General features: G+C 48.3%; 1 protein-coding gene across 1 annotated transcript; it reads right to left on the reverse strand.

Moving 5' to 3' along the window:
- Positions 1-558: 558 nt before the first annotated feature.
- On the reverse strand, positions 559-11,519 carry LOC310824629 (neuronal pentraxin-2-like; the record flags this gene model as incomplete). Its single annotated transcript, XM_083697891.1, has 5 exons — positions 11,004-11,519; positions 8,705-9,020; positions 7,669-7,913; positions 1,777-1,956; positions 559-786 (listed from the first exon to the last, which is right to left on the reverse strand). The coding sequence occupies exons 1-5, from the start codon at positions 11,451-11,453 to the stop codon at positions 559-561; spliced, it is 1,419 nt and encodes a 472-aa protein (XP_083554017.1). The 5' UTR covers positions 11,454-11,519.
- Positions 11,520-12,557: the final 1,038 nt, after the last annotated feature.

Here is a 12,557-nt window from a genome sequence, read left to right on the forward strand (position 1 = left end):
TCGTGTCCCCCCAGCCTCTGGTCGTCTGTACGCCAAACCAGAAGCTCAAATCATCTCCTAGAAGTCGGCCATGCAGCTCGGAAACGGTTCGCCCCCCCACCACGCAAAACAACACATCCATGGATCACGGCTCCCTGTCATCATGTCCTCATCAGTGGTCTTTAACCGCATTCACCAGGATCTGGTTTTCAAACATAAAACCGGGCATCAAAAGCATATCTAGCAAAAGGAAAACACAGAATGGCGATCTGGAGGAGATCGGATGTCCTCGGGCGTGGGAGTCTCTGAGAGTGTTCAGTCACGGTCAGCGAGGATCACGTTGGAATGAGCGTGGAACACGAGGACCGTGTACTTTCACTCGGAATCGCTAGAAAAAACGTCGTTGTTGTGGGGGAACAGGGAGGATATATATTGTACTGAAGGTCTGGAATCAACTTAGATACCTGTGGGGGGGGGGGGGGGGTTAGAGGCAGCACAGAGATCGTACAGTACAGTCCAGCTTCTCAGTATCTGAGGGGGGGGGGGGGGGGGGGGTCACTGTTCCAAAGACTAAATCCTTTACGAATCGAAGACGCGGTCCTCGCATATCTCCAGTGCGGCCTTGGAGGCTCCGCCCAGGACCTCCACGTTGGCGTCCATCCAAGGCACCACGTTCCCAGGCATGTAGGAGGAGCAGTTGGCCATGCCCATGATGTCGACGGGCCGCAGGACCCGGTCCCACATGTTGAACTGGCTCAGCTCACCTACAAACGCCTGGGTGGCATCGAAACGACCGCCCACGATGTCCTGGGAGGGAGGGAGGGAGGGAGGGAGGGAGGGAGGGAGGGAGAGAGAGAGAGAGAGAGAAAGAAAGAGAGAGAGAGAAAGAAAGAGAGAGATTGGATTTAGATGGGTGTATAGAATCTATACAACGTCATCCACCTGTTTCTGCATTCAACAAACACATTGACATACTGCCTAAAGCAGCCCAGACCAGACACATCCTCTGAAGACCAGGTCAGACCAGGACTAACCCACATCCTCTGAAGACCAGGTCAGACCAGGACTAACCCACATCCTCTGAAGACCAGGTCAGACCAGGACTAACCCACATCCTCTGAAGACCGGGTGAGATCAGGACTAAACCACATCAAGCTCTTACTGTGATGAAAATGTGATCCATAAAAGGTCTATTAAAAGCCCAGGGTTTCTACGTGCCGCTGGGATAAAACGCTTCTATCGATTTCATTCATGAAAGATGTATGGTGCGACTGGGGAGCCATGCTGCGCTCCACGTTTTAACACCCCCCCGTGATCCATTCAGCGCTCCACGTTTTAACCCCCCCCCCCCGTGATCCATTCAGCGCTCCATCGCCATAGAGATAGCGAGATGCTGTCATGGAGATATCCGGTCACGCTAATGTCCTCCCGGAGTGAGGTGTGTGTGTGTGTGTGTGTGTGTGTGTGTGTGTGTGTGTGTGTGTGTGTGTGTGTGTGTGTGTGTGTGTGGTACTGCTGTGGCTGTTTACAGCAGAGAAGTGAGGTAATCGTGAGGAGCTGATAGCGTGAGAAGGGCCTCTCTCTCCTTCCTCTCCCTTGCTACCCCTCTCACTCCCTTCAGACACACACACACACACACACACACACACACACACACACACACACACACACACACACACACACACAAACATCCCTCCTCTCTCTCTTCAGTGGGATGGCAGTGCCAGACACACACACACACACACACACACACCCAACCCCACCTCCACCCCTCCTCTCTCTCTCCAGTGAGCTCACCTGTTCCTGCCCCAGGATGATGACTCCTCCGGGTTTGATTGGGTGCCAGGGGGCCAGGTTCTCCCCGGTGCCCAGCCGCTCCCCGTCCTGGTACGCCTCCCAGAAGCCGTCCCTGGTCGTCCAGGTGATGCAGATGTGGTGCCAGCGCCCATCGCTGACCGACAGGGGCAGCTGTGCCACCTGGGGGGGGGGCGGGGGCCGGGGCGGGGGGGGGGGGGGGAGAGGGGCAGAAGAGGGGCATCAGAACGTCTGCTCAGCTGAGCCAGGCAAACTGGGACAGGCACCTACAAGACAGGCTTTTTATGGACTTTTATAGACCCCCCCCACACACACACACACACACACTTTAAAATCAGGGGCGGCAGACACACACACACACTATTTTTACCAGATAACCATCACCGTCTACTGACAAATGTTTTCATATTTGGTGAAAATAATTGTTATCTGACGTTAATATACATCATAGTCTGTCTTTTCTAAATGAGCTACAACATCCCAAATGAAGATGACACAACCCTAACCCTAACCCTAACCCTAACTCTAACCCCAACCCCAACCCCAACCCTAACCCTAACCCTAACCCTAACTCTAACCCCAACCCCAACCCCAACCCCAACCCTAACTCTAACCCCAACCCCAACCCCAACCCTAACACTAACCCCAACCCCAACCCTAACTCTAACACTAACCCCAACCCCAACCCTAACCCTAACCCCAACCCTAACCCTAACCCTAACCCACACACACTTTTCAGTAAGGTTTTCAGCAATGATTATATGCAGTGCATGTTTGAGGTGCAGTCAGAGAAAAACAACATGGCCTCTTGTGATTGTGCTTTGAAATAAAGACCACAGAGAAGAACCGCCGGTTGCAAGAGGTTACCTCATCGCTGCCCTAGCAACACTCTGCTGCCATGACATCATGCTCCACAGAGGATCCATCGCTTCACCGCAGGGAGAAGGGGAGTGGAACGCGCTGGCTGGTTTTACAGAGGTAGCCGATAGTGGCGTGTAAGACTACACACGACGTAGAGAAGGTGAACCGAAGGTTAATTACCCGACAAAGGCGTCTGTTGGAAGTTGAAGCGTTGTTTTGTGGGGTGCAGCAATGAGACAACGGGGGGCACGCCTGTACCACGCCTGTACCACGCGTGGTTCTTCTCTTTGTTGCCGCTAATCTCTTCCGTCGAGTCGAGACCGAACTGCCAAAGGTCGTCCAACAAATTGCATTTCGACTTAAGCCAATCATCCAATCATCCAATCATCCAATCATCCCAATCATCCAATCATCCAATCATCCAATCATCCAATCATCCCTGACTGACTCCTGATCACCTCTTACTGGCCGCCACCGCGAGGCTCAGTCCATTAGGCCACATTAGCGACTGCAGAATCACGCCAGGTTTGGGGTTCAGTTCCATTTCAATTCAGTTCAGGAGGTTAATTAGAATTAGAATTCAACGATCGCAAATGGGGAATTCATTCATTGAATTTTTTTAATTTTTGAAAAATAATTATCAGACCAAGGACATGTTAAGTTAAAGTGAGTGAGTGTTTGGACGCTTGGTTCAAGCAATCAGCGCCATTTTGTCTTCCTAAAGGGAATCGCAATTGCCACCTTTGATTGTTAACTTGTAAAGTACCCTTGTGGCCTGGGGTTGTCCAGGGGTCTGGTACCAGTACCGTGGCCTGGGGTGGTCCAGTGGTCTAGCACCATGGCCTGGGGTGGTCCAGTGGTCTGGTACCAGTACCATGGCCTGGGGTGGTCCAGTGGTCTGGTACCAGTTCTATGGCCTGGGGTGGTCCAGTGGTCTGGTACCAGTACCATGGCCTGGGGTGGTCCAGTGGTCTGGTACCAGTTCTATGGCCTGGGGTGGTCCAGTGGTCTGGTACCAGTTCTATGGCCTGGGGTGGTCTGGGGTCGCCTGCTGACACACCCTCTCCTCCTGACTCTCCTGTCTTTCTCTACTCTCTCCTGTCTTTCTCTACTCTCTCCTGTCTTTCTCTACTCTCTCCTGTCTTTCTCTACTCTCTCCTGTCTTTCTCTACTCTCTCCTGTCTTTCTCTACTCTCTCTCTATCCAGTAAAAAATGACAAATATAAGAGTGGGACGACCACACTCCAAAACAAACATTAGTAAAGTACCCAAACCTGAAGCTGCGTGTCTCCTTCCTGGCTGGCCATGTGATGCTATCACCGCACGTTAGTAAAGTACCCAAACCTGAAGCTGCGTGTCTCCTTCCTGGCTGGCCATGTGATGCTATCACCGCACGCCAGGAGCCGGATCTTAGATCACCAAGCAGCTGACGACACACTAGTTACAGCAGAGCTGCAGGGAGTCAGTAGAGAGGCATATGCAGAGTGTTTCATAAATCATTTGGTCATGAAAATAGTCATCTTTTCTCTCTTTATCTCTGTTGATATGTACAACTTTGTTGTAGCAAAGCTAGTTGTTTAGCTCAAATAGAGGTTCACCTCTATCCTATACTATACTATACTATACTATACTATACTATACTATACTATACTATAGTACATTCTACAAGTGGCTTTCTGTAAGCCCACAGCAACATTATTTGATTCATAAAAATACCTCCCACTTTGCTATTGACTCAAATGAAATCAATCGCCGCTTCAAATGACCTGCCTCAGAAGTGTTGTACTTTAAATACACTGACTAAATCCACCACTGTGAAGATATTGATTAAAGATAAAACCCCCCTGTTGATCCTGCTTCCATCTGACAATTAAAAAGCAAACCATTAAAGCAAAGCCTATTACCTCAGCAACAACAAGCAGTTGCCATATGATTTTTGAATGAACTAATCCGGATAGATTTACTCTTCATCTTTAAATCTGATTTTGGAGTACAGAGGGGCAGATTTGCAAGGCTTTTGCACCAGATTATAGATGTCCCGCTGCCATTGCCAAAGGTACATGGTGTAACATTCACCTCAAAACGGTGTTGATGCTGTTAACTCACCAACTGCCAGTTCCGGAACCCTCACTACCCAGAGTGTTCCAAGTGTTCTATGTGGTGTCTACCTAGCAACAACACTCTGATTGGCTACAAAATGAAGCATCATCATTGATGCATTTCTGGTGAATAAAGTCACCCTTGGCGCTCGGGAATGTTGACCATTTGGGCGACTTTATTCACCCTCGGCACTGAATGAGTTAAAGGGTTTGAACCACCGCTATTCAGGCCTATGTGATGGGCGGGGTTGGAACCTGTGTCTCCCATGAGGAATACCCAAATGTCTACCATTAGGCCAAGAGGACACCCTCAAGGTCTGAGGGCAACACTTCTCAGGCAGGGCTACGTGATTCCAAACCACCTCCTCTACACCTAGTTGAAAATTCTGCTGTGCTCAGTCAACAGACTGAGTTTTACAGCATCGGTTGAGAGAACGTAGCTAAGCTAATGAGTGTTCTTGGCTTAGTACTGCTTCTCCTAACATCCAGTATCTCAGGCAGCATCAACAATTGCCCCCGTAGGGACTTCATCAAAAGACCAGGAACATATCTCACACATGGATGTACTGCGTTATAGAGGAATCCTATTCTGTGCTGCATCCTGACTCCCTCTCGCTTTTTCTTTTCTCTCTCGAAATAACTTCCCTCCTTTCCCTCCCCGGCTATTCTGCTACCTTTTCTTCTTTTCTCTCTCTCTCTCTCCTCCCCCCCCCCCCCCTCTCTCTCTCTCCTCCCCTCTCTCTCTCACTCTCTTTCTCTCCTCCTCTCTCTCTCTCTCTCCTCCCCTCTCTCCTCCTCCTCTCTCTCTCTCTCTCCCCCCTCTCTCTATCATCCTCTCTCTCTCTCTCTCTCTCTCTCCCTTATTTTCTAACCCATCTCTCTTATTTTGCTCTCCAAAGCTGTAAAGCTTCCATCCTCTCTCCGACTCTATCCTCTCTCCCACCCTCCCCCCTCTCTCTCTCCCCGCTCTCTCTCCCACTCTACCCTCTCTCTCCCCCCCCCTCTCTCTCCCACTCCACTCTCTCTCTCCCCCCCTCCCCCCGCTCTCTCTCCCACTCTACCCTCTCTTTCTCTTCTGTCTGTCAGTCAGTGAGTCCGTCTGACAAACCCACATGTATAATTCATGCTGAAGCTGTAGGGAGACCTGCCTTTGCCAATAAACCCCATGCCCATATGTAAACTTTAAAAATTCAAACTCCAATCCCTCTCAGTCTGCTGTCTACCTAGGCATCCAGCACTAACAAACAGCAACACAGACAAAATCAACTATTTACACAGTCTATGCTAACATCACAATAGTTTTTTTTTTGTTATCGCTTTGAAGGCAGAAACCACTGAAATATTCATCCAAATTTTCTTTTGAGCATATCAGAAATTGTCTTGATTCAAAAAGCATTGGTTAACAAGGGTAAAATGTCAGTCTTATGTTCTGGAAACACTGTTTGAAGTAGACGTTGGAGGTTAGGCCGCAGGATTAGAATGAGCCTCCCCGCTCTATGCTGTGCTGTCTGCTGCATTGTTGAGGAGCTAGCTTGCCCCCAAGCATTTAACTGCATCATCTACGGCTGTGTTCTGTGTACACGACAAACACACTTTGATTTCTTTTGATGTGATATTCTGTGGAGCAAACCGGCAACCAGGCTCTACAATTAATATCAACTAGTTGACGGCCATCGTTGCATTCGGTGTTCGTGAACACGTGACGATGTGGTATGTAGTCGTGGATTGTTGTGGCCTGAGTGGACCGGGACGAACCAAGCCGGACATTCTACTCATTCTATTCCAGCCTGATCTCATTGTCCATATGTCAGAATGTTCACGCCTCAGAATACAACCGATGTTTACGGATGCTTGACCATGTGAATTATGACTTGCGTGGTGGTTAGGCAGTATTAGGCATTAACTTCCAGAGGTTAAGGTTAGGCATTAACTTCCAGAGGTTAAGGTTAGGCATTAACTTCCAGAGGTTAAGGTTAGGCATTAACTTCCAGAGGTTAAGGTTAGGCATTAACTTCCTGTGGTTAAGGTTAGGCATTAACTTCCAGAGGTTAAGGTTAGGCATTAACTTCCAGAGGTTAAGGTTAGGCATTAACTTCCTGTGGTTAAGGTTAGGGTAAGTTGTCAGGGGAAGGGTTAGGCATTAACTTCCAGAGGTTAAGGTTAGGGTACGTTGTCAGGGGAAGGGTTAGGGTTAGGGTTAGGGTTAGTTGGGTAAGTTGTCAGGGGAAGGGTTAGCACCAAAAGAAAGTAGCATGCCAAGCGCGATTCAAACCAGCGACGTTCGGGTTGCAAGTCAGGGGGTTCATAACAAAGGACTAGCCCACAGCCAGAACCTAACCCCTACTAACCCTAACCCCTACTAACCCTAACCCCTACTAACCCTAACCCCTACTAACCCTAACCCTAACCCTAACCCCTACTAACCCTAACTCCTACTAACCCTAACCCCTACTAACCCTAACCCTAACCCGTACTAACCCTAACCCGTACTAACCCTAACCCCTACTAACCCTAACCCTAACCCCTACTAACCCTAACCCCTACTAACCCTAACCCTAACCCCTACTAACCCTAACCCCTACTAACCCTAACCCTAACCCGTACTAACCCTAACCCGTACTAACCCTAACCCCTACTAACCCTAACCCTAACCCCTACTAACCCTAACCCCTACTAACCCTAACCCTAACCCCTACTAACCCTAACCCCTACTAACCCTAACCCCTACTAACCCTAACCCTAACCCGTACTAACCCTAACTCCTGCTAACCCTAACCCCTACTAACCCTAACCCTAACCCCTACTAACCCTAACCCCTACTAACCCTAACCCTAACCCCTACTAACCCTAACCCTAACCCCTACTAACCCTAACCCCTCCTCTAAATCTAGGATTTCAAGAACAGAGGACTTACCTTGTCATTGACCAGCAGCTCTATGGGGTTGTTCCCCCACTCGATCAGGACGATCTCATTGGCCTGGCCTGGCACGCCATAGGAGAAGGGCGTTCCTATCCCCGGGCTGGCGCTGGACTTGAGCCACATGCACACGGTGAAGGCGTACATCTCCGGGAGGCTCTTCTTGATGCGTCCGTACAGATAGTTGGTGCGCAGTGGGAGGGAGACTTTGAAATCCTCCGGTGACTTGAATGCGTTGTTGCCTGCAGACGACATGGAGACATGGAGACATGTTAGGATGAAGGAGAAGTCTAGAGTGAGAGTGGGTGACGGTTGGACACAAACAGGATCTGAGGGACAGAGGGACAGAGGGAGAGAGAGGGAGAGAGGGGGAAAGAAAGCAGGGGAGAAAGAGAAGGAAAGAAAAGCACCAGAAAATGAAGAGTCGGAGGAAGAAAGGAGGGAGGAAGAGGAAGATAACTCATAACGGATGTGGATGTGTCCGATAACTCATAACGTTTACTAAAAACATCGAGGACAACAGACACACTACATACTGTTTAGAGTCTACTGGTTAGAGTCTACTGGTTAGTCTACTGGTTAGTCTACTGGTGAGTCTACTGGTTAGTCTACTGGTGAGAGTCTACTGGTTAGTCTACTGGTGAGAGTCTACTGGTTAGTCTACTGGTGAGAGTCTACTGGTTAGAGTCTACTGGTTAGAGTCTACTGGTGAGAGTCTACTGGTTAGAGTCTACTGGTTAGTCTACTGGTTAGTCTACTGGTGAGAGTCTACTGGTGAGAGTCTACTGGTTAGTCTACTGGTGAGAGTCTACTGGTTAGAGTCTACTGGTTAGAGTCTACTGGTGAGAGTCTACTGGTTAGTCTACTGGTTAGTCTACTGGTTAGAGTCTACTGGTTAGAGTCTACTGGTTAGTCTACTGGTTAGTCTACTGGTTAGAGTCTACTGTTTAGTAAAATGTATACAGTAAGCGTCACATTTCAACACATTATGCCTCATTCATACTTAGAAACTGTCATCTGTTCAGCCCCTTACTTCTCTCCAGCTCGGTGATCCTCTCCAGCAGGGAGTTGAGGGTGGTCTCTGTGCGTTGGCGGTGGGCAGCGGTCTCGTTGTACAGCTGACTCTTCTCCTCCTCCAGCTCCGCCACCTTCCTCAGCAGCTGACCCTCCAGGGCCCCCAGACGGTGCTTCAGCAGCTCCCGTAACTCCTCGGGGAACGATGCCCCCCCGGCCCCTGCCCCTGCCCCTGCCCCCCCAGCCCCCCCAGCCCCTCCTGCCCCCCCCGCCCCCGTGGCAGCACCACCGGACGCAGACGACGATGCGTTGGCCCTCTGCTGCTGCTGCTGCTGCTATTGGGAGGGGAGGGGGGGGGCAGATGGTGGAGGGGGGAGGGGGAGGGGGGCAGGAGAGGGGAGAGAGAGCGAGATTGATGGCAGAAGATGGACAGAGACAGAGAGAGAGAGAGAGAGAGAGGGGGGGGGGGGGGACAGAGAGAGAGAGTTAATCCTCTGTATTCATTGGATGATTCCGTTACCATTCGTCCTGGATTCTGAGCGGAGTGGAATATTATTATTATTATATTATGAAACACTGTTGTCTTTTAGGTCACGTCATAGTTTGGTTTTCCTTGTTTTTGAAAGTCAGCGCAATGAAGTCAGTGTGTTTCTGTGGTAGTCACACACATGCCGACACACACACACACACACACACACACACACACACACACACACACACACACACACACACACACACACACACACACACACACACACACACACTTCTGAAACGATGCTCCTGTTTGTACTTTGGAGTTGTTGTATTTTTTATGACAGGCCTAAACCGCCGGTGATAATAATCATCCTGTCATATATTCATACAATGATTATGATCAAGAGATTCTGATCAAAGCAGGCATGACTCAAAACATCATCATATACCATACTTTATCTTCCCAGCTGCAATATCTTACATAACTGATTACATAGAGGAATTACTTTTCAATCATGCATTAGATTGGTAGAAGAGATAGACAAGAGGGAGAGAGAGAGAGAGAGAGAGAGAGAGAGAGAGAGAGAGAGAGAGAGAGAGAGAGAGAGAATGCGGTGTTTAGACATAATTATGTAATGTATGTAATGTGTCACGCAAAGCAAAGCGTTGTAAAATATTTGGTATGCCCATTAATTATGGCGTGGAAGAGAAAGACAAAGGTTACATCGGATTGCACAAAATTGCAATAACAAACACGACCTCAATATCACACATCTGCGAAATATGATTATTGAACCACGTGAGATCAGTACGCACACTGCTCTAGAGACGCACGTCAGAGTATGGGCTCGTGAAATGGGCCGTCTCTACTACAAAGCTTTGATCTCGACGGCAATGATATAATAAAATAAGCCATTTAGCTGACGCTTTTATCCAAAGCAACTTACATTGCAGTGAGTGCACATATTTTTCAGTATATATGGTCCCAGCGGGAATCGAACCCACGAAGCAAATACTAACTAAACATTGTTGATTTGTTTGTTCCCTACACGTACCTGCAAATATTCTGTACTTGCTATGATATATCGTATAGGCTACATTTCCTAAAAAAACCCATAAACAATGAGTGGTCAAGTGGTGTTGAAATGAAATCCTGTTAGACACGAAGTACCGCGCAGTGCTGTCTTCATAGTGGAACAGTTCCAGACGTTTTGGATGTTCGACAGACATCCAGTCGCAGACTACGCACCGTGCTCCCTGACTCCGCCGTGTTGCTGTCTGACTCTTAATCTATCTAGCCTACTTCTGCAGGGGTTGATGACTCTGCCATGAACATTATGCTTATTTAAATCAACAACTATCTTAAGAGCTACAGTCAAATATCTTCCATCAGTCAGAGGATTTTACAGTGATATATGCCCTGTTCGCAAAAGTCAATACGCTCTGCTTATGACTGCTTCTGCCCTGCTTATTACTGCTTCTGACATGCTTATTACTGCTTCTGCCCTGCTTATAACTGCTTCTGAAATGCTTACGACGTGACCTTTTGATCGTGTGGGTATAGTATCCTACTGTGTAGGATAAAAAAAACGAAAGACAATGATGGCTATTAATACTGTTAATACTGTTAATACTGTTAATACTGTTAATACTGTTACAGCGCTGTTGATTGTTTGATTGTTGTTTGCTGAATTGTTAAGGTGCTAGCTTGCCCTAAGCATTTAATTGCATCTACGGCTGTATTCGATGTACGAGACAAATAAACTTTGATGTGATTTGATTTAATAAATCGTCTACTGTGTCCACTCCACACATCATCATCCTCCTCCTCATCATCATCTCACCTCCAGGCTCTCCAGGCGACCTTTGAGACTCTGTATGGTCTTCCCCAGCTGGGTGATTGTCTCAGTCGGGTCCCGTGGCAGGTCCCCCATGGTGTTCTTCCCGTATTCCTTCCGTCTGGAGCTCTGACCCCGGGACCGGCCCATGTCATCTGCCGCCGCCTCGCAGCGGGCCAGCTTGGAGTTCAGCTCCTTGATGGTTCCCTGCTGGCTGACGATGGTCTCCTTCTGCTGGAGGATGGTCTCCCGGAGCTGCAGGATCGTGTTGCGCAGCTCGTCCTCCATCGGGCTGGTGCTCTGGACCCGGTTCCCGGTGGCGTCCGGCGGACAGCCCGGGTCAGCTCCCGGGGGGATGGAGGAGCAGACGAACCGACTACCGGTGGCATCGTTGGCGCGCACCGGCACCGTGCGTCCGCTGATCAGGTACAGAAGTCCGACTAGGAAAGTGAGCATGTCGACTAGAAGTATTCAGTCCGAGAAAAGTGGCGAAATTCTCCCTTTTGAGCGTTAGGACTCTCCGTTTAAACAGGTCTGAAAAATACTAAACTTCTCTCTCCCAGTCAACACCAACAGGCAGAAGAGAACGGATCAAGTGTTGGTCTCAGACATAGTTCTGGACTTCGGAACTGACAGGAGAGCATTTAACAAAGTTAAGAAAACTTTAAAATCATTTAAATCAACAACACTCTTAGAGCTAGAGTCAAACATATTCCATCCATCATAGGATCTTACAGTGATAATATGCCCTGCGCGCAAAAGTCAATAAAAGCAGTTGGTTAATTATTTTCCAAATGCAATCGAAGTATCAGGTTATTGAAAATGACAAATAACAAAGTTCTCTGCAGGTAAACGGTGAAGAACAAGCACAGAGACCGTTGTTGCTGCTCCGACAGGTTTCCCTCAGTGAACGGTGCTGAAGAGACAGCGACGGAGGTTTTAACAGATTAATATAGGGCAGAGCTTCCGTTCATCCTCCATCGGGCAGAGGAGGATACGTCATCACATCCCGGTAGATACGAGTCATGCCCGGTTTGCGCACGCTGGGAATCGGTTCGATCTGTTTGGATAGTAATGCCTCGAGTTTCGCAGCTGAACGCCGTCCTTTGCATACCGAACCGACTTCGGATGAGAGTTTTTCCTTATAGCTCACAGTTGGGGATAAGCAAGTCAAGGAAGAGATGGCGAGGTTTCTTAGCAGCTCATATTCTATCACAAAACAGTGTCGAATGTATTTTCTTTCCTATTCTTTTTGTGTTCTTTATATATTGTTTTTATTGTGATTATTATTCAACCTTTATGTATCCAGGTAAATCACACTGAGACCAAAGTCTCTTTTACAGTTGCCCCCTAATACAAATACAAAACAAAATATACACATATCCAATATACAGAACATTAAAATGCAGACTTCATTACGAATACATCATTTCTACTAATGATGTGACAGGCTAATCCAGAAACTGCTATGTGTTTGGTCCAATTGGGACACAGCCTCTGGCAAAGACGGGTTTTCTCTCTTGAATAGGACGTCTGTGATGTGGATTAGAGTCGATAATG

Source organism: Argentina silus (assembly GCF_951799395.1).
Source record: "Argentina silus genome assembly, contig: scaffold_205, whole genome shotgun sequence".
NCBI lineage: Eukaryota > Metazoa > Chordata > Actinopteri > Argentiniformes > Argentinidae > Argentina > Argentina silus.